This window comes from Herpailurus yagouaroundi, unplaced genomic scaffold (genome assembly GCF_014898765.1).
Source record: "Herpailurus yagouaroundi ecotype Mexico unplaced genomic scaffold, PumYag 250, whole genome shotgun sequence".
In the NCBI taxonomy this organism is placed as follows: domain Eukaryota; kingdom Metazoa; phylum Chordata; class Mammalia; order Carnivora; family Felidae; genus Herpailurus; species Herpailurus yagouaroundi.
Window position 1 is genome coordinate 16,194,127 of NW_024412467.1, and position 23,030 is coordinate 16,217,156.

General features: G+C 41.8%; 1 protein-coding gene across 1 annotated transcript in view; it reads left to right on the forward strand.

Annotated features, from left to right (window-relative positions):
• Window positions 1–23,030, forward strand: part of LOC121020450 (uncharacterized) — a 328,749-nt gene that overhangs the window by 82,938 nt on the left and 222,781 nt on the right. The window contains exons 5-7 of the mRNA XM_040460498.1: window positions 14,377–14,437; window positions 20,626–20,692; window positions 20,991–21,167. Coding sequence (XP_040316432.1) covers window positions 14,426–14,437; window positions 20,626–20,692; window positions 20,991–21,167 — 256 coding nt within the window. The 5' untranslated portion in view covers window positions 14,377–14,425. The remainder of the gene's footprint in view (window positions 1–14,376; window positions 14,438–20,625; window positions 20,693–20,990; window positions 21,168–23,030) is intronic.

The following is a 23,030-nucleotide window of genomic DNA, read 5'->3' on the forward strand; positions in this document are numbered from 1 at the left end:
TGTAAAAGGATTAACTAAAATTAAAGTATTTACAAATCATGCTTGCAGCCACTGTGTATAATAGAACATTTTGCATGTCAACTCAAACTCATTTAAAGATAGATTATTTTTCAAATTTCTTTTTGGGGGGATATGTGAACAAAAAATAATTAAAAATCTTAGAATGACCAAGAGCCAGGCGTTTACCAAAAGGCAAAAACTGACGAGATTCTTATTTAAAAATTTTGAAACAACTGTCTGAGACCATTTAGGCACGTATTATGGATTCCAGTGCTTTCTTCTCACAGGGAGGAGGACAGGTTAGCAGGTGATTTCTCTTCTTCTCAACCTAGAATGAGACCTTTCCACCCTAAAAAGAAGACTCCCTCATATACACAAGAGTTCGCTAGCCTTTCGATACTCTTATGGTTAAATACGAATGGTCAATGGGGGATCATCAAATATTTGAGGAAAAACAGAAACATGAAATAGAAAGACCGTGGTAAGCAAACTGAAAAACGGACTCTGGGGAAATGGAGGTATTTAAGATAGCAGGGAAATTATAACAAAACAAATAAAAACTCAAACTCCTCTTGGGGAAATTAAAGAATGAATTACATCCCTAAAGCAATAATAGGGTGCCAAAAAAGGAAACATCAGATGGCAAAAAAGAACTCTTAGAAATTAAAAGTCTAAGGGCTCCTGGGTGGCTCAGTCGGTTAAGCGGCCGACTTCGGCTCAGGTCATGATCTCGCAGTCCGTGGGTTTGAGACCCGCGTCGGGCTCTGTGCTGACGGCTCAGAGCCTGGAGCCTGTTTCAGATTCTGTGTCTCCCTCTTTCTCTGACCCTCCCCTGTTCATGCTCTCTCTCTGTCTCAAAAATAAATAAATGTTAAAAAAAAATTTAAAAAAAGAAATTAAAAGTCTAACTGCAAAAACGTTTTTTAAGTCAATGAAAGAGTTAGAAGACAAAGTTAAAGAAATGTTCCAGAATGTAGAAAAAAAATGTCAAAGGTTCAGAAGATACGAGAGAGTTAAATGAAGTAGAGATTTGACCCAGGGAATCAAACATTTGATGAACTGACTTTCCATTGAGAAAGAAGAAGGAAAATTGATGAAAGGGCCATTTAACCTTGATTTTCACTCAAGGTTCATTCAATGAAGCTTGGTTCATTCTCATTTAAATACCACAACGGCCATGGCACTGAAATAAGGAGAAAAAGAACTTAGCAAACTACATGCGTGTTCTTGCCATAAGTTTTATTAATATGTCATAACTATAAAGCTGTTCTCAGGCTTTTGTCGTTAGAATCAGTTTACAGACAAGGCACAAAATGTTTATAATTATTATAACAAGATGTATATTTTTAAGCTTGAAAATTAAAAGAAGAGTAGGGGTACGGTTGATAGAAATTTGGAGACAGAAGATGGGGAGAAAGATGTGGGAAGAGTGTGGACCCTAAAATGTTCATCTTTAAAAAAAGTAGGAAGTGAGAAGATTCTTTCTGTAGGCTATGAAATAATAGATGTTCAATATTATTTAATACAACCATTAGAATATATGACAAGGGTGATATCCAATTAACGTTCCAGTTGGAGGTGATGAAGAGAGAAGGGAAAAAGGGGAATAGAATAAATGAGATTAATCATGTGCCGTGTATGGTTTGCTAGGATTGTCATAACAAAGCACCATATATTGGGTGACTTACACAAGAGAAATTTATTCTCTCAAACTTGTAGAGGCTAAAAGTCCGAGATACAAGTGTCAACAAGGTTGGTACGTTCTAAGGGCTGGGGGTGGGGTGTGGAGGGAGAACATGTTCTTTCTTTTCTTCAAGCTTCCGGTAGCTTTGGGTGTTCCTTGGCACATCCTCCTGACTCTGTGTGTGTCTCTCTTTGTGTCCAAATTTCCCTTTTAGATGAATTTGCCAGTCATATTGGATCAAGGTCCTATTTCCAGATAAGCCCACATTAATAGTTACGGGGACCTGGAATGTTAACCTTTTTATCTTAAGTTTATTTATTTTGAGAGAGAGAGAGTGGGGGGGGGGGAGGGAGGGGTGGAAAGGGAGAGAGAGAATTCCAAGCAGGCTATCCACTATCCATCAGCTCAGAGCCTGATGTGGAGCTCGATCCCAGGAACTGTTAGATTATGACCTGAGCCGAGATCAAGAGTCGGTTGTTCAACCGACTGAGCCACCCAGATGCCCAGAATGTTAACATTTTTTGAGGGGATACATTTCAACCCATAACACATGGCGAGATTAAGAAAACAACATAAAGAGGGGTACCTGGGTGGCTCAGTTGTTTAAGCATCAGACTTTGGATCAGGTCATGATCTCACGGTTTGTGAGTTCCAGCCCTGCATTGGGCTCTGTGCTGACAGCTCAGAGCCTGGAGCCTGCTTTGGATTCTGTGTCTCCCTCTGTCTCTGCTCCTCCCCTGGTCGTGCTCTGTCTCAGTCTCTCACAAATGAATAAATGTCAAAAAATAAAATAAAAACAACATGAAGAAACATATAATTAATTTAAATACCTTATTACTCTTTAATATTCACATAATATATAAATATGCTATCAATTATAAATGAGATCAAGTGTCAGTCACTTAACTGACTGAGCCACCCAGGTGCCCCGGTGTTTCTCGTTTAAATTAAAATATAATTGATATGTAATAAAATTCACCCTTTCTAGAAAGTGTAAAGTTTTGTGAGTTGTGACAAATGCATATATTTAACTATAACTACAATCAATAGCTTAACCTATGATCTATCCTGAAATATATTTTATGTATGTTTGGGAAGAATGTGTATTCTGCTTCTGTTAAATAAAATGCTATATACATGTCTGTTAAGTTCATTTGGCCCACAGTGGTGCTCAATCCACTGTTCTCATATTCTGTCTGAACGATTTACCCAGCATTGAGAGGGAGTATTAAAGTCCTCAACTATTACTGTATTGATGTTTATTTTTCCTTTCAGTTCAGTTAGTATTTGCTTCATATTTAGGTGCCCTGATGTTGGCTGCATAAATATATTTTTTATATCTTCTTGATGAATTGATTGTCTGATCTCTTTGTCTTTTGTGGCGATTTTTAGCTTAATGACTACTTTTTTTTTTGTCTGATATAAGTATAGCTACTCTGTCTTTATATTGGTACCATTTTCTTTTTCCTTCTTTTAATTTTTGGTTTTATTTATTTATTTTGAGAGAGACAGAGACAGCGTGAGTAGGGGAGGAGCAGAGAGAGAGACAATACCAAGTAGGCCCTACACTGCCAGTGCAGAGCCCCAGGTGGGGCTTGAACTCACCTAACTGCAAGATCACGACCTGAGCCAAAACCAAGAGTCCATGCTTAACCAACTGACCCACCCAGGCACCCTGTTTACCAATTTCTTGGAATATCTTTTTCCATCCCTTTACTTTCAAATCAATGTATGTCCTTCAAACTAAATTGAGTTTCTTGTGGGTAGCAGGATGTGGGATCTTATTTTTTTAAATCCACTTACCCAGTTTCTATCTGTGGATTATGGAATTTAACCCATTTAAGTTAAATTTTATTTTTGAGGGGTAAGGACTTACTATTGCCTTTTTGTTCATTGTTATTTTTGAACTGTTTTGTAGATCCTTTGTTTCTCCCTTCCTCCCTAGCTGACTTCCTTTGTGATTGATGACTTTTGATGGTGGTATTCTTTGACTCCTTCATTATAATTTTTTATGTGTCTACTACAGATTTTTCTTTTGCAATTAGCATGAGGCTCATATAAAATATATCACAGTTATAGTATCTTATTTTAAGCTAGAAACAACTTTGGTAGAATACAGAAACTTTATATTTTTTATTTTCCCTCTCACATTTTAGGGTTTTAGTGTTCCAGTTTATGTAATTGTTATCATTGTGGTATCCAATAATAAATTATTATAGCTTTGGTGATTATTAATACGTCAATTTTTAACTTTTAACCTAGAGCTGTGACCTATGTATCCCCATTGCAATATTAGAAAACCTGATTTCAGCTATAACCTTATTATGAGCTTTACATATTCATGTTGTATGATGTAATTAACATATTTCCATTTCAGTTTATAGAATACCCTTTAACATTTCCTTGATTGGAGATCTAGTAGTAATGAACTCTCCAGTTTTTGTCTTTTGAGAAATGTTTTTATCTCTCCTTCATATCTAAAGGATAGCTCCTCCAGGTATAGTATTCTTGGCTGACAGGCTTTACTTTCATTTAAATATTTTGAGTATTTTGGGGCGCCTGGGTGGCGCAGTCGGTTGAGCGTCCGACTTCAGCCAGGTCACGATCTCGCGGTCCGGGAGTTCGAGCCCCGCGTCAGGCTCTGGGCTGATGGCTCGGAGCCTGGAGCCTGTTTCCGATTCTGTGTCTCCCTCTCTCTCTGCCCCTCCCCCGTTCATGCTCTGTCTCTCTCTGTCCCAAAAATAAAAATAAACGTTGAAAAAAAAAATTAAAAAAATAAAAATAAAATAAATAAATAAATATTTTGAGTATTTCATCCTGCTCTCTGCTGGCCTGCAAAGTTTTTGCTGAGAAATTGTGCAGTAGTTTTATGGGGGTTCCCTTTCAGATGATGTCTTATTTTTTTTTTCCTTGTTGTTTCAAAACTGTCACAGTCTTTTGACAATTTAATAATAATGTGCCACAGTGTAGCCCTTTCAACTTATTTGGGATCTTTTGAGCCCCATGAATCTGGATGTCGATTTACTTCCCCATGTTTAAGTGTTTCTCCATTATTTCTTTAAACTGTCCTTTTCTTTTCTCCTTCATGATTTCCATAATGAGTCCATGGCTCCTTGTGCTGGTTTCTCATTGGCCCTACAGGCTTTCTTCACTCTTTCATTCTTTTTTCTTTTTGCTCCTTTAACTGGATAATTTCAAATGATCAGTCTTGGAGTTCACCAGCTCCTTATTCTGCTTGGTAGAGTTTGCTGTTGAAGCTTTCCATCGAACTCTTCAGTGCAGTCATATTTTTGAGCTCTAGGATTTCTGTTTGGTTGGTTTTGATGGTTTCTACTTCTTTGTTGTAGTTCTCATTTTATTCATGCACTGTTTTCCTAATTTCAGTTAGTTGTCTGTGTACTATTATAGTCTCCCTAAACTTCTTTTAGAAGAACATTCTGAATTCTTTAACAGTTCATACATCTCTATTTCTTTAGGGTCAGTTATTGAAGTTTTTTAAGTTTCCTTTGGTGGCACGATGTTTACCTGATTCTCCAAGATCTTTTTATTTTTGCATTAGAATCTGCATATTTGATAAACGAGTCTCTTCTTCCAGACTTTACAGGTTTATTTTAGTAGGGAAAGATCTTCACCTGTTACCTCAGCTTGGGGTACTAGGCTGGTCAGCTGCTAGCATACATGGGCATGCAAGCCTTACTATTTGGGTTTTTAGTTCGGCAAGCCTACTGTCCGTAGTCTGAGGTGGGGGGTGGAGGAGGGGTGCCGCTGGCTGGGTTTCATGGGTTGAGCTCTGTATTCAAGCCAGGCTACTTGGTGGGTCACTGGTTGGATGTAGCTGCTACCTATTTCTATAGTAAGGTGGGGCCCCTACCTGGCTCTCCATTACCTCTGATTGGGTTGGTTACAGGCTCTAATCCCTTAGAGGGTAGTGCAACCGGTTGGAATCCAAGACTAGGCAAGGCTGTGGGTTGTGCTCCAATATCTTAGTTGTGTAGAGCCTCAGGCTATGCTTTTCTACTGAATGGGACCAGGGTACTCTGTTCAGACAGGGTCATAGGTCAGGCTTTACGGTTGGATGGTGCCTCAGGCAGTGTTCTGTGATCAGCTGGGGCCACCCACTGTACTCTGGAGTTAGGCGTGGCTACAAGCTGGGCTTTGTGATCAAGCAGGCCCCTGGCTGTACTTTGCAGTTGGGCATGGTTGCTGGTCAGTTTCTCTGATGGAACCTCCAATTATGTGGGGCTGGAGACTGTACTCTACAGTTGGGCAAGGTCACTGTCTGCGATGCCTGGTTGGGTAGGTCCACAGGTGTTTCTCCGTGATTGGCCAGGGTCATTGCCTGGACTCTGCCTGGCTAAGGTCACAGTTCATATTCAACAATCAAGTGGGACCATACGCTGGGCTTCACTGTTGGGTGAGATTGTAGGCTGGGTATTACTGTAGGTTGGGCTCTCGACTTCTTGGGGGTACTGTTCAGGCTCCTTGATTATGCAGGGCCAGAAGCTATGCTCACCCCAATGTTTATAGCAGCACTTTCAACAATAGCCAAATTATGGAAAGAGCCTAAACGTCCATCAACTGATAAAGAAATTGTGGTTTATATACACAATGGAATACTACTTGGCAATGAGAAAGAATGAAATATGGCCCTTTGTAGCAACGTGGATGGAACTGGAGAGTGTGATGCTAAGTGAAATAAGCCATACAGAGAAAGACAGATACCATATGTTTTCACTCTTATGTGGATCCTGAGAAACTTAACAGAAGACCATGGAGGAGAGGAAAGAAAAAAAAAGTTAGAGAGGGAGGGAGCCAAACCATAAGAGACTCTTAAAAACTGAGAATAAACTGAGGGTTGATGGGGCGGGGGTGGTGATGGGCATTGAGCAGGGCACCTGTGGGGATGAGCTCCGGGTGTTGTATGGAAACCAATTTGACAATAAATTTCATATTAAAAAAATAAAAATTGGGCAAGGCTGCTGGCTTGGCTTCCTGCCCAGGCAGGTCCTAGAATGTGATTTGCTCCTTCTAGGTGTCTGTGGCCGTGCTTCCCTGTGGGGCAGAACTGGAGGCTTTGCTCAGCAGTTGGGTGGGCCTGCAAGTTTGCACCCTTGCCCGGTTGGGCCAGAGGATATGCCCCATGGCAGCACAGCCCTTTGGCTGGGGATTCATATCAGGTGGACCTGCCAACTGAGATCCCTGGGAAGGTGGAGACACAGGGATCCACAACATACAACAACTGACACAGTCCACTGATACCTGAGCAATGGTGACGATAAGCCTCACCCCCTTCTCCATCTCTGTCTGATTTCCCCAGTTTTTGAGCTCCACAGATTCCCCCAGGGATGCTCTTTAGGTGAGACCTAAGTGAGCCTCCCAGGAAGCATCCCTCAATGCTTGAAAAGTTGATGTCCACAGTGGTTCTCTTTTTCCCACTGGAGAAACTGCAGGCCCAGGAAATCCCTGTCTGTTAGACATTAGGCTGACCTGGGGGAGGGTTGATGAAGTCAATGAAATTACTCCTCTTATTTTTTTTTTAAATACTTATTTAGTTTTGAAAGAGAGAGAGAGAGAGCACGGGGTAGGGGCAGAGAGAGGGGGGAACAGAGGATCCAAAGCAGACTCTGCGCTGACAGCAATGAGCCCCACGTGGGGCTTGATCTCATGAACTGTGGGATTACGACCTAAGCCAAAGTCGGACGCTTAACCATCTGAGCCACCCAGTCGCCCCTCTTATTTTTCTAATGGCATCCTTGGGCTCTGTTGTCTGGGGTGTACTTTGGCCTCACCCCCTGGGTTTTAAGATTTGCACAATGGTGTCTTGCCTACGGAGGTTGCTGGTTGTTCTTTTCCTGAGGGGGACTGAAGTCAGGGATGACCCATGTTGCCATCTCAGTGACGTCACTTTATCCAATTATTTTAAATTTTTTTTAATGTTTACTTATTTTTGAGACAGAGAGAGACAGAGCATGAGCAGGGAAGGGGCAGAGAGAGAGGGAGACACAGAATCTGCAGCAGACTCCAGGCTCTGAGCTGTCAGTATAGAGCCCAATGCGGGGCTCGAACTCACGAACTGTGAGATCATGACCTGAGCCGAAGTCAGACGGTTAACCGACTGAGCCACCCAGGCGCCCCGATCCAATTATTTTAAATTCTCTGACAGATCCCACATCTTGGTTGTGTCTGAGTCCATTTTTTTATTGATCATTTTATCTTTCGGACGGAAGTGTTTTATCTTATTTTCCCTTGCTTCTCTGTTTGCCACCTAACGTTACTTGAAAGTAAGTAGGTCATCCTGGGCGGGACGGTAGAGAGTGAGGCAGATGTTATTCGCAGCTGGCAACGGCCTGTCTTTTATTTTGCTGGTCTTTCCACGTGGGAGGCTTGGTCGGTCTAGCCAGCACTTGAACTGGGTTTGCATTTTTTTTGCCGTTATGGTTCTATCATCAGCGCCTCACAGGCTTGGGATTCCTCTGGCCTTAACTTATGCTTAGAATGGTTGGTGGTTTTTGAAATTTGCTCAGTGTCTCCTCCAGCTTCAAGTCGAAGTCTTTCCCTTGTGACTGCACTGTGCTTTGATGTTACCTGTGGCTCAATGCCCAGTCGCCTGATGGTCGGGGTGGGGGGGGTGAATAGTCCCCCCTGGAAGCTGCTGTGTCTCTGGGTCCCAAGGGTGGGGCCATCTCAGATCCTGTCCCTCTTTCTGCGATAGGACACTTCTAGTAGTTTGGGCCAGGATGTTTTCTTGCCCCCTTCCCAGGGCAAGAGGGTATTTTTGTGTTCTCTTCTCCCAGCTGCAATGGGTCATAACCTTGTTGGGAAGTGGGGGGCAAAAGCGTTTGCTGCTGTTTCCCAGAAAGTAAGGCTTTTGTGTCTGAGAGGAGAAAAAGGTGGAGTATCCAGGTGGGGCTTAGTGCTTTTCTGCAGTGGCTTCTTTCCATAACAAAGGAGAATTTCTCGGCCAGTGGTTCTCAAGTGCAGTTTTGGATTGGGTAGTTCTTTGTAATAGGGTGCTAGTCTATGCACAGCCAATGGTTAGCAACATTCCTGGCCTCTAACCACAGGGTACAAATAGCACCTCCCCTCCCAGATATGTCAATTAAAAATGTTGGGGCGCCTGGGTGGCTCAGTTGGTTAAGCATCAGACTTTGGCTAAGGTCATGATCTCATGGTTTGTGGGTTTGAGCCCCACGTCAGGCTCTGTGCTGACAGCTCAAGCCTGGAGCCTCCTTGGGATTCTCTGTCTCCCTCTTGCTCTCTACTCCTTTCCCACTTGGACTCTCTCTTTCTCTCAAAAAACAAATGAACTTTAAAAAATGTCTCCAGATGTTGCATAATTTCCTCTTGGAGGTATAATTGTTCCCCGTTTAGCACCACTGCTCTGAACTCTTGCCTTGTTCCCAGTCTTTCTTCTGAGAACCCAGGAGGTCCATGGAGAAGTGTCTGTGAATGGGTGTGAATGCCCCTTGTGTTTGATGATCCCTCAATCCCTTGAGTTCTATATTCTCACACTAGATCACATTCAGACTTTAGAGACTTGTTTGCCATTTGCAGCTGAATTTTTACCGGCTTCTGTGGGGGCCTTGCATGTGCCTCAGTAAGCACATACCCGCATCCTGTTACTCCTTCGGAGCACCTGCCTTTGCCTAGATTTTGGGTTAGGAGAATATGCCATGACTTCAGCTCTCTGGTGGGTTTCAGAAAAGTTGTCAATTTGTAGATATTCAGGATATATCCTGCTTTATGTTTGGGAGCAACACCTTTCCAGCTTTCTATACCCTAAGTGGCAGCCAGAAGTCTGACACGCATAGTTTTTAAATTTTCTCAACCATTATGCAGAGTAATTGGAGACTTTTCGAGGTTAAGCGCCTTCCCCATGAGCAAGAAAGCTGAACCAATGCCTTTCGAGCTGTAAACACAAGTTCGTGCCACACTGTTATGCTATTTAAAGCAATAGTGTGTTTTAGGTTTCGTGACTTTCCAGGGAGGGTTTTGTATTCCACTTTTGATTTATTCTCTAACGTAGATGTAGGCTGTAGTGCAGAACCTACTGAGCAGGATGAGGGGAGAATGCGGTAAGAGCAGCTTGGTATCATGGGTGGGAGACCTACTCCTGTCTCTGTTCCAGAAGTTTCAAATCCAGATGCCTGCAGGCGCCAGACCAAGAAATATAAATGAGTGAAATGTGCTGGGTCTGTGTTCACTCTCATTTGCCCTGATGCTTGTGGCCCTACTTTTTTGATAGTAGCAGGGATACAGAGAAATATTTCTTTATAAGAAAAACAGCAGGGCGAGCAGAATGATAGGCAGGTAGTTTGTCTCTTTCTGCCCAAGCACTGGCAGAATTTATTTGACCTGCACAGATTAAAAAAAAATCTTTTTAATATTTATTTATTTTTGAGACAGAGAGAGACAGAGCATGAGTGGGGGAAGGGCAGAGAGAGGGGGAGACACAGAATCTGAAGCAGCCTCCGGGCTCTGAGCCATCAGCACAGAGCCTGATGTGGGGCTTGAGCCCACAAGCTGTGAGATCATGACCTGAGCTGAAGTTGGACGCTCAACCAACTGAGCCACCCAGGCTCCCCAATGACCTGCATATATTTTTTAGATAATTTTTTTAATGTTTATTTGTTAGAGAGAGAGAAAGAGAGACAGAGTATGAGCAGGCGAGGGGCAGAGAGAGAGGGAGACAAGGAACCCGAAACAGGCTCGCCCGAGCTGTCAGCACAGAGCTCGACGCGGGGCTCGAACTCACGAACTGTGAGATCAAGACCTGAGCCAAAGTCAGATGCTTAACCGACTGAGTCACCCAGGTGCCCCCACAGATTTTTGTTTTTAACTGAGACATGCATTGTGACAATTCCTGGACGTGCCCATTGTCTTTTTAAAAATTAATTAACTATTATTATTTTTTGTTTTTTTGAAAGAGAGTGTGAGCAGGGGAGAGGGACACAGGGAGAGAGAGAGAGAGAGAGAGAGAGAGAGAGAGAGAGCGAGAGAGAATCTCAAGCAGGTTCCATGCTCAGTGAGGAGCCTGATGCAGGACTCACTGCCCCGACCCTGGGATCGTGACCTGAGCCGAAATCAAGAGCAGGACACTTAACTGACTGAGCCACCCAGGTGCCTGTAGGAACATTCGTATCATTATAATGCCACCCACTCAAGTTACCTGTGTGTCCAGAGATCATTTCATCCGACATTAAATATTTCTCGAGCATGCACTACTCGCCAGGCTCTGTTCTAGGTTCTGAGGATGTAACAATGAATTATATAAGTTCTGACCTTACGGAACTTACATGTTGGTTTGTGGGTTGCAATAGGGAGAACGTGGACTGTAGACCAAGAGAGCACTGTCTACAGAGCATGCTTCCACAGCTCACCATGGACGTTGACCCTCGCTTGCCAAATTTTTTAATTTTCCAAGAGAAGCCAGGAGTCAGATTTTTACGGCAGTTTTCTTATTTTTAAATAGAGGCTCAATATGTTTTAAATCACCGTGGAGGTCAAACAAAACATGTTTGCAGACAGAATCTGGCTTGCGACCTCTGTCTAACACCATCTTTGCCCTTGCTGGTCTGCTTGAGAAGAAAAATGCAATGGAATGACAGCTGTAGCCATGTTAATTCCCTTCTCTGGAAGCAATGAACCAGTTGTCAGAGATTTGGCAATTCCAGGATTTAATTTGCAATACAAGGTCAACAATTTCAGGGAAAGCCATTTTAAAATCAGCACTTAAACGAACAACAAAAAAAAACACCAGTGACTATACAAATTAGCAGGTGGTTATTAACCTAGGCTCAACAGAAGGTGGCCAACAGGTTCCTTATAAGCAGGTGATAGTGCAGTTATAAACCTGCTTGCAAGTTTGAGACTGGCTTTTAAATCGATTGCCACGGCCGTTCACTTGTGTTGCAACTGACATGCTACACCATGGTCCAGATTTGTAGTCACAGTGAGAAGTTTGTAATGGCGTCCATTAGTTCATTAAATCCAACGCCCCTGAAAGGCCTAAACCAAGGTTTTTGGTAAATGCCTAGTATTTATAACTGTTATTTATTCTCCTTTCCTCTTAAGAAGGAAGCTGTTTTGGGCTGTTCCTGAAAATGTAGATATACAGACAGTTCAGCAAATACATCAGTTCTTTGATTGGCTCCATTTTTTGCCACTTACACGAGTGATCAATTTTTTAGAGGGTGTGGTGGCGACTCATGAATTACTAACTTGTTGAAATGATTATTTGCTGACAGATTCTACTCGCTGTTCTACGAACTTATTCTCACTTTCGTTTACCATTCTGTGCTCATAGTGTTTTTCCAACTCTCTCTTTCTATTTAACTCCTAATCCTGCCTGTTCCTCAGAGTCCATTATTGCTGCCTGAGCATCTTTCTCACTGATTCAGCATCTGGGGCCCCTAGAACTTGCCTCACGCCTAGTTCTCCATTCACCAGCCCCCCCCCCCGGCCCCCCCCCCCCCCCCCCGCCTTTGCCACAGCACTTAGGAACCGACCTTTGGACAATTCCTTCCCATCTTGGAGGCCTGCGAGTTAAATTCCTAGAAATTGCACTGGGAATATGCATTTGTGTGTCAGTATTTAGACTAGCAAAGACACCTTGCCCACATCATTGTTATGTCCTACAGCCTGGTCACATGTTCACTGATAGGTCTCTGGTGCGGGGCGGGGCGGGGGGGGGGGGGGGGGGGGTGACGATTGTTCTTCAATGCCTCTATTCTGCAGGTTGTAAGGGATCTGACCCAGCTGTGAGGGATCTGACTCCCACATTCCAGCTCGTGGATACACAGAGACTGAGACTCTTTATTGCAAATCATGCTTGATCTAAGCTCCCAGAGCTTCCCAAGCAGAGAGGAATGCCAGGCCACACCCTTTTCTCATGAGACAGGGGAATATACAGTTTTACTTCTCCAGAGAGAGCTGCTTTTTATATGACACACGACTTGGTCCTATCAAACCACTTTCCAGGTTTAACGTCATAATTTTACATGAGACAATGTGAAGATTCTGACCTCATTTCATGATGTTACCGATTCATACTGTATTCTATCGCATTCTAAGTATCTGTGCATAAAGATGTCTAAAATGCAGCCTGCTGTGAAGGGAGAGAAGTGGTTTGCCTTACTTGAAAGTTTCCTGAGCACTAACTTGACGTGAGTAGAGGCACCTTGTGTTTTTTTGGCTCGTACAGTTTGGATTGTATGCCTGCAAGATAACATTTATGATGACAATAACATGAGACAATTTACAAATCACAGGTATCTTAAAGACAAATCTTAACCCTTAGAATAACAGTGCTCGGAAATATGTGCTTTTGAATACACTTCGGTCCCTGTGTGGTGGCAAAAATAAGCAAATCAAACTCCAACTTCTGCTATTTGGCTAAAATTTCCTCATTTTGATGTGGACTCTTTTCCTTTAAAAACTTTTATACACACTTCCCTCATTTTAGGATGTAGTCAATATAATCTTTGAATCTTTTATGTTACTCAGACATAAACGAGTACGTTTTACAATTAACACTGGAAGGACTGAGATCTTTCATTTTTCAACATTGTTAGCCATAGAAGAGCTCATATGCACATTGTGAAGTGACTTTTTAAAATTACGATTGAGAGCTCTCCAAAGTAAAAAAAAAAACAAAATGTGTCCCCTGTATCATTCATACATGATGTACTTTGTTTTACTGCCAAATACTGATAACCATTTTGAAAGGGCAAATTCCAAGTTTAAAAGGCTCTTTTGGCGAATGCTTATGATAATCTAATAAATGCTGGGACTACATTGCTCGTTAAAAAAATTCTCACTTATTATTATTTCCACGTATTTTTATAATCATCTGGTCCCAGACTGTGTTCTAGGGCAGTATTTTTCTCAACTGAAACAATATCAAATGTAATCGCTGGCAGATTAAACCTGATAATTTATCCCACACTGCCTTTCACGAAAATTTGTGTACGCATCTTTGGTGGATGAAGTTCTCAGAATTTAATCTGCTTGGTCCTTAAGTGCATATACTTATCATGGACTTTATCAGACGTTATCTATTTTTGACAGTTGCGACCCTGGATACTGTTTTATAAAGAGATAATGTAGTACAGCTAACGAAAGCCTCAACAGCACATTTTTAGCATAATTTCAGGGCAGTCTGAGTTAGTCACCTCTTGGCATACAACAGGAAGGTTGGACTGTCTTAATCAAGTCTGAATTTTTCCCACGCATTACCTTCATAAACCGTTTTGTGAATATTCACTGACTTTCGGTTTAGTAGAAGTCTGGAACAACAATAAAAACAGGACCCCAAATCAAAATCTGTTGGCTCGACACGGAGTGTTTAAGGGACCATTAAGTAACATCCTAGCTCTCCAGCCCCAAATTGCTTCATATCCCTCCTGGTCAGACGAATTTATTTTACTTAAAAAAAGTATTTTTTCTTTTTAATGTTTACTTATTTTCGAGAGAGAGAGAGTGAGACAGAGTGTGAGCTGGGGGAGGGCCAGAGAGAGGGAGACACAGAATCGGAAGCAGGCTCCAGGCTCCGAGCTGTCAGCACAGAGCCCGACGCGGGGCTCGGTCTCATGGACCACGAGATCATGACCTGAGCTGAAGTTGGACGCCCAACCGACTGAGCCACCCAGACGCCCCTATTCTACTTTTTACATATTATTTGTCTTTTTTAGGGGGACTTGATTTAAATCTGTGCATCGCCAAGGGCAAGGGGCTGAGAACATGGATAGAGAGGTAAGATGGCTATAACCGTAGTTCCCTCTTCTGATTTTTTCCTTTAAAAGCAGCCTTTCAAGCTTTATTTTTCATAATATCATCCATGGACTTGAAAAGTACAGGAGGAGTGAGCAGAAATTTAGCCTCCTTGGTAGCACTCACGAGTAAAGAGGATGATTAACGAAGTGTAGCAGACAATGTAATAGCAAAAGAGAGTCTACGGAAGTCAAACAAAAGTGCCTTCAGAATTTCCAGGGATTCCCATGATCCATAATAGGACCTCACTGAGCCCGTCCACTGTTTCTATTTTTGATTAGATTTATAAACACAGCAGCACATATTTTCATGTGGCTTATCGCCCAGGGGCAGAATTAGGTTGACTGCCCTGAAAATGTGAGGCTTGTGAGTTTGGGGCAAGGGCTAGAGCGAAATAAGTAGTGTAATTGTTTTTGTGGCGAGACCGTGGGACCTCCTCTGTTCTGAATTACACATGGCTCAACCCTTTGACCTGACCAGACTCGGCCGTGGCTGACAGAACTCCTAAAGTCGCATGAGAGGGTCCATCACTGACGAGCTGGGACGTTATCTGTCAGGCAAGATGTGCGCCAGCAGCCACAGTGAACTATAGAAGTTACGAGTGAGACAATATTTGTGACCACCTTGGCTTCATTAAGCTTGTCGCCGTAGCAGTTAGCACTGTAACAGAAGGTGCCAATGTGAGGGATTTCTGGAATCCAAATGTCACACAAATATATATATGTATATATATATATACATATCATGTATATATATATATAATGTGTATATATATATATCCTGTTATTCTGTTTCAATATATTTTCAATATATATTCTATATATATATATGTGTGTGTGTGTGTGTGTGTGTGGATATATATATATATAGTTTATATATATTCAGCATATTACATTGTTCTCATATATATTCAGTATATATTCTGTGTATGTGTATATATGTACATGTATATATTTAATTTATACATACATAGATTTTACTAAATTTTGGATAGTCTTCAAGGATATTTTGGAAAATTATCTGAACATTATTATTATGATTTTTTATTTAAAAAAATTTTTTTTTCAACGTTTTTTATTTATTTATTTTTGGGACAGAGAGAAACAGAGCATGAACGGGGGAGGGGCAGAGAGATAGGGAGACACAGCAAGGGAAACAGGCTCCAGGCTCCGAGCCATCAGCCCAGAGCCTGACGCAGGGCTCGAACTCACGGACCGCGAGATCGTGACCTGGCTGAAGTCGGACGCTTAACCGACTGCGCCACCCAGGCGCCCCTATTATGATTTAAAAAAAAAAAATATCCACAAGGTTTGGGAAAATGTCATAAGCCTTACTTCAAGTTCTTTCACTTAATTTACATTCTTTAAAAATAGATGGTGGCTCACTGATATAACTCCTCAGAGCTAAGGGGGCTGCAGAGGACTTCCAGAAAAGGTTGGAGAGAATCATGGGCTGGCACTTTTGCATTTGTGGAGAATGTGCTCTGTGATTTGCATGATGATATCACATATACATCTATCTACGTATGATTTGGAACTCAGTCACTTGAATTTTTCTTTTCCATCCAGTCAATTAAAAGTTCAAAGATAATACAAGCAGAGAGCGTTGGTTCACTTTCAGACACTCAATATTATTTCCCAAACCAGTCCTTCTCCTGTAACATCCCCCAATTTTTTTTTATCAACTTTTTTTTCATGGCCAATTTTATAAATTAAGGGTCTCTCTAGGTATTTTGTGCTTACAACAATTTGGAAATAACCTAGCGTTTAAAGTTTTTCTCTCTCATCTGAGACAATTGAATGCTGATTTAATTCTTAGTTACATGGCATTTAAATTTTCCTTTAAAGAATACACAACCTCACTGCATTTTTTCTGAGTTGCATTTTTTTTTTTTTACTCTAGGAATTCTAAAACACGAGAATATGGTGGTCCCTATCAAATTATTTAGAAAAGGGGAGAAAGCCCACTAAAATATCCTCTAGGTCCCCCAACAAAACTGCATTCAGCCTTAACCCAGTCTTGTTCTCATTAGCAATGAAGAGTTTGCTCTCTATATAATCCAACATGGAATGTTCAGAGCAGACAGGTGCAAATTGCAAGCTGTTTCACTTTGGCTGTTATCCCTTAAATAGACAAAGTAATAGACCGGGAGAACAAAAAAGGTTCCAGCTCAAGCTGCATAAATGAAAGTCTTAACAGGGACGACCAGCTGGCTAGGAGAACTCAGTGTAGTGAATACTAAATGTTACCTTTTTGCCACTTGCCCAGGAAAATGGCTTCAATGACAGCCCCTGCCTTTTATGACTGAGATGCCACTCCTTCAAGACAGTCTTTTGCTTTATTGTAAAGGCAACAATGTGGCCCTAGTGGATGAGAACAGAAGCCAACATACCTGTTCCTGTTTACCATCATTACACTCCTCCCAGCAATTCAGGCATGATTAGGTTCCTGGAGGTGGACCAGATCCACAGTATTTCTATCCATGTCTATTTTTTTTTTTTTTTTTTTTTTTGGTTTTGTTTTCTGGCTGATCCAAGCAAAGCCCCACAGCAGTGAAACAACTAAAACAATCTCCACCACTCCCTCCTCCCCAACAAGATGAATCTGCTGAGCTAGTCTGCTGGAAAACACAAAACAACACAACACAACACAACAACAACAATGAAAAAACACAGTTGTTCATGTCAGGAACACCTAAATTAATTTCATGGAAGAGACGTGCCCTGCCAGAATGTGTAGGAATCTAAGGCATGTTTCTGAAAGGAGGCCCTGACTCTGTCACTCCTAAGTGGCCTCACATTGTGACTTGCCGGTCGTGCTCTGGAACCGCTGTCCGGAAGATGGAACTGTTTGGTGCGCGCAGAGGCCCCTGGCGAGGTCGGACTGTGAGGTCTCCCCGCGCACGCGAGGGGAGGCCGACAACCCCCAGCCGGCCTTGTTTACAGCCGGACAGAGGAAAACAGCTAGACACAAATGAGGGCTGACGGTTTCATCACGCACGATCGGTTGATCCCAGATGCAATCTGACTGCCCTGAACCGAGCAATGATCTGTGCAGTATGCAGTATTCACTTTCTTGCTGGTCTGTGCCCACCAGGCTGGCCGCGCCCCTCGGCCATGGCTTTGACTGCAAGCCGAGCTGAGCGCTGCGCTGGGGGGGGACCCCATTCCTCCCGACGACAACCACATTTTTAAAAAAACTTCCTACGTGTGGCTCGCCACTGGTTATAAATGAGTTTGTTGTTCGTGTTCTCGACTCTGTCGCGGTATTATTACAATTATTATTTTTTCAAGTTGACCATGTTGCATGAAAAGGCATTGGTTGTTCTTTTGGACGAAGAGGATGTGTATTGTCCCAAACACTGTCAGGTCTTACCAATTCCAGGCAGGTTTTTTTTTTTTTTTCCTTCTTTTTTTCTTTTCCCCTCTGTTCAAATCACAAAGTATTTCTTGCTTTCTTCCACAGTACGTAGTCCATATTTAGGGGGATAACCTTACCAAAACATGTTTGAAAGACCGGATTCAGCACTATTTAAGCACACACGCAAAACAAACGTGTTCCCAGAAACTGCTTGCTTTGATTTGATGTAGAGTTAGGTTATAGCAATGAAATAGCAACGTAAAGGGCTGAAAAATAAAAGACATCAGGCCTATCTGTGTTGGTTTGGTCAAGATTTCTAAACATTCTGCTTTTCTTCAGGACTAAGTAGGTATCAGTGAGAAGCAGGAAGGTACTGATGATCAAATTTTGTTTCTCGATTTGATTTTTGAAATGCCATATACATCTTTAATAGGTTGATGTGAGCTTATTAAGAATAATAACAAGTTCCATAAATAAGCTAACTTAACCAGTGGCAAAGAATGAAGGCATTAATGTGAAATAGAAGCAAAGGTTCGTTTGCAGGAGCTGGGGAGAGAAAATCTCATCAGGAAGGAGGGCATCTGAATCGAGGTGGGGTGGTTGAAGGTGCAATTTACCCCCTTTAAAGGTGCTCATGTGTAGAGAGGAAAGCGGAAAGGAATTGGCCAAGGAGAGCACTGGGAAATCACTGCCCGTTTCCTCTCGAACATGTGTTAGTAGTAAAGAGGTCACAAAATACAATCCCTCACTTGCTAATCCCCTCCAAGAATTTATCTCTGGTGTGTACAATCAGACTTGGCCTTCCTTTTAAATACGTGAACTCGTGAAAAAAATATCTTTGAGACCTTTTTAAACATTCGAGAGAAAGCACATAATTTCATTTGAAGCCCTTAGTAAGGAAATGAGGTCTATTAATAGGCCACATCCATCTACTTAAAAGCGTGTTTAACTGGATCTGAAAGGAGTTGAAGTCGCAGGATTACTGAACCACGTCAAGAAGACTCCTATCTGCTGCCACTTTAGATGGAGGCTGTGAAAAAAAAATCATACTTCACCCTCTGTCTTCCTAAAGGTGGGAACATTCTTGCAGTTCTGAACTACTGTTTGTAAAAGTTTACCGAGTTTTTAGTGCCTGTCATCTTCTGCGTTTAATTTAAAAGTTGAGAAGGGATGTAAATTAGTGAAATGTATTCTCTCTTGTGATTTCAGCGTACATTTTCATACACGACCCTAATACTACACATCTTAGGATTTCTATCAGGTTGTGATCCTATTTTTATCTTTTAAATAGAGCAATTGCACAGAATACATCACGCTACTTTGACAGTGGATGTTAAAAAGAAATATCAGAATTCCTGAAAGCAACAAAAAAGTCTTTACAATTATTGGACTTTTGTCTAAATAAGAGTCATTATGCATTTCCTTTAAAAGAAAATCTCGAAATACTAGAAATTTTTTTTTGGTGGGCGGGATTGTGATTTTTACCCCTGCGGGGCTCTCTTCACCACCTTTTTAGAAAAAAGATCTCTGGAGTACATGTTTTTCCTTGATTTCGTTTACAGTCACATTAAATACATTTTGTTTTAAACCTATTGCACACTATTTGCCTTATGTTTCAAAGAGGAGATTCTCAGAAAAACAGGTCCTGCATTTGGGTTGGCTACGTGGACTATTTGCTCCTAAATCTTTAACATGCTTTTACGATACCGGGCTATTTATGCAACCTGTTGTATTATGATTTAATTGCTTTGTGATATTTATAAGAATAAGGAAAGAGGTTTTTAAAAAGAAGTCGGGTTTTTTCCAAACACTGTAATGCAAAATGGCAATGTTAGAAGCTCCAGGAGATCTAGTAAAAGCAATGACACAGGGTTGTAAAATGGACACGACATTTTGTTATTCTGAATCTAGTCGTCAGAAACTTGATTTGATGCGTTGTCTGATACGCCATCTTTACATGTAACCGTGGCTTGCTCATTTCTACATGCTTTATCTTTCTGGCTCTTTGGCTTATGGCTCACCTAAATTTTATAATTTAATCTGAAACTTGAGCATTTCCACCACGGATATTTTTAAAATTTAGTCTGACAGTTATCAAGGATTCATTTGGAACTTGTAGGAGTCTGAGGACTCTAATAATATTTCTGGCTATTCATTTTCATTTTTGAACATTTATTATGCATTCTCATATTAATGGCTTTCCCAGTCACGTAATGAATTCTGGTTTTCAGTGAGGTGGCATTTTATGAAATTTGTGTAAGTCCCAGGAGACTATGAAACTCTTGGCATTTCACATCATTTTGACTTTTGCTGAAATTTTGGATCATGTTTATCCCTGGTTAGATTTCAAGAAGGAATTAATTCACACGCTGGAACTTAGCGGTTTAAAACAAATATGGACACAAGCAAGCACCAACGCTGAGCACGTTTTCTACAAGATCATTCTATCTCGCCGAAATGAAATGGCATCATAGCACTGTCCGAATTCCTGTCAATCCTGCAGCGCAAGCTTCTCTGTGCAAATTGGCTAGTGTCCTTAATTTGTTGAGGGCCCTTTGCATTAATTAAAAATGATAAAAACAAAGTATTTGAACGTGACCTTCATTTGGCATTTGTATTAACTTTTCTTATCCTCTTTTATTTAATTCTTCCACTTCTGTTGTTCAATTAGTGTTTGACCCCTTTAGGAGAGATGTAAATTAAATGACATTTCAGTGCCATCCCATATTTAAAATCCTGTGTTAGTTGTGGATCATAAATGATGATCTTCATTCTTTAGCTAATTTATTCATTTAACAATTTCCCTCCAGAAGTTTCGGCAGAAGGCTCTGAAGCAAACTAAGCAGAAGAAATCCAAGTGGGCTGAATTTCTGATGGGTGAGCCTTGCTTGATGAGTTATTGCTCATAATTTGTGTAAGGATTAATTAACTAATTACAGACAAATGGCTGTGGGCGAAATTTTGCTCTTGCTTGTCAGGGTGCAATTTGTAATTATTTTAATCATTTATTCTTTTTTTTTTTAAGAGTTAATTTTAACCTAATTCTGTTTTGGTGACATTTGAGGATGATACACTTGAGTCTTTCCGCACAAGAATTACTGGGAGGAATTTTCTGCTTGTCATTGGAATGCATTTTGCTTTAGAATGATCTTCTGACCTCCTTGTTTTGCTCTAGTTAAAGAAGATAGAGAGGCTACGGAAGGCATTGGGAACCCAGCTTTTAACGTGAGCAGCCCGGATCTCTTAGCACATCAGACTTCAGACAGGAAAGTTATTAGACGTGACACGCTGGATCCTACCCTTGCAGCTCACCAACAAAAATTCAGGCTGCTGGCCTCTGCTGAACCAAAAGGTGTGACTTCAGTCCTGATTATCTTCATACTCGCTGACAGTTGCCATGCTTCTGATCTAACCTGGGCATCCTGGAGCCGGCATCAGGCATTCCATCCCAGCGTGTCTGCACAGGCTTCCTGAGAGGCTCTGGATGCCACGCGGAGGGCACACGCAGGATCTGTTTTGCCATTGGTATGCAGGCCATAATCTCATATGTGAAGGTTGCTGAGCAGTGAATCAATCCAGTCTTGTCTCGGGGTGCTGAGATGGAACGGGTTCAATCTCAGGACATCACACTCTGGGGCAGATAGGGGATGAAATGCTGACACTCCCATTTATAGGATGCCATTGTGCCAGTATGTTCGTAAACGAGGCGGGCCTCTCACTCTGGGGCCTTAAGACCTCAATGGCCCCTTCCTTTGGAAAAGGACAGTTTCTCTATAGGTTGGGACATCTGTGCTAGGAGCTTCACTTAACATCTGCTAAATGCAGAAAGCGTGCCTTAGTAGTTAGGATTTATCTGCAGGAATCCACATTCACCCACAGTTTCCTCCGTTTTCTGGCATAGGGCTATTTCCAATAGTTAACTATTTAAAAGATTCTACCCAAGCAAGGGGAATGCGTGCATACTTAGCATCGGGCTGATACAAGATGGCGGACTCCTAGAGAGAGGGAGAGAGACAGCTCTTCTTCTAAGCTTGGGCCTCTTTGCTGCCAAGAGGGAAAGATTGTTTATTCTGTACCTATCGAGAAGGAAGTCATTAAAACTTGCTGTCTTTGCTCTCGTCTTCATCCATCGAACAGGACAAAAGACATCAGAATTGAATGACCAGATAGCTTTTTGAAAGGGAGCCGTCTGAAGTAATGAAGCATGAGCTGGCACAGATGTGTTTCTCTGCTGGTCCCACTTAGCAGCCTCATCGTGATTTCCACCTGTACAGAGCAGGCAATCCAGATCCCCATGGGTTAGCATGGTGTACAGAGCATTTATTGTACCAATTTTGATTCCTAAGGCTCGGGGGAAATTCTACCAGCCTCTAGATTTCTGCATTCTACGTCGTATCATGCGTGTTCTAATCAGTGAATTTGGCTTGGCTTATTCTCCTTGCATGTGTCTGTGTGTATTTTTCTGGAAGTCTGTGAAAAGTGGCTAGATGTAGGGCTATTGCTTATGAAAATAAAAGCCTCCGTTTGCAAGTGCTTAGTATCAGTTAGTCGCTATGCTAAGCGTTTTATGTGCACTCTCTTCTTTCATTTTGTACTTCCTTGGGCATATTAGGATACATATCAGCTAATGCAATAGAAGCCTCAATAACAGAGGCTTAGGCTTGCTCTAGTACCTTCTGTTTCGTTCCTTTGGATTCCTTAAGCTCGTTCCCATCTGCATGATCCAACATGGCTTGATATCAGCTCCATGTTCCAAGCTCTGGGAAGGAAGCTGAAGGTCACAGACCCAGAATTACATGTATTGTTTCTGTTTATAACCCTCTTGCTGGAAACCGGTCACCTGACAAGTCTAGTCACAGAGACTGGAAAATGTTGTTACCTGGGAGTCAAGTTTCCAGCTGCAACTGGGGGGGGGTTCGTGAATGTATATTGTATCCAACCAGTAGACTCTACATCCAGTATATTTTATTACTCTCCTCATTTTATAGACGAGGAAATCTAGGTTTTAACTTGACTGAAGTAAGAAAGAGAATAAATGGTGGAATAAGGGATTTAAGCCAAGTCTCATTTGACTCCGTGATCTCCGCATCTCATCCCACTGCCATATGCCTTCCCTCTGTTTTTTATGGGACATGCCACAGGGCATTGTGTGGGAAGATCAAGACAACATCTTGAGAGGTTGCTGACATATTCAGAAGGGAGACTCTAGAGCTGG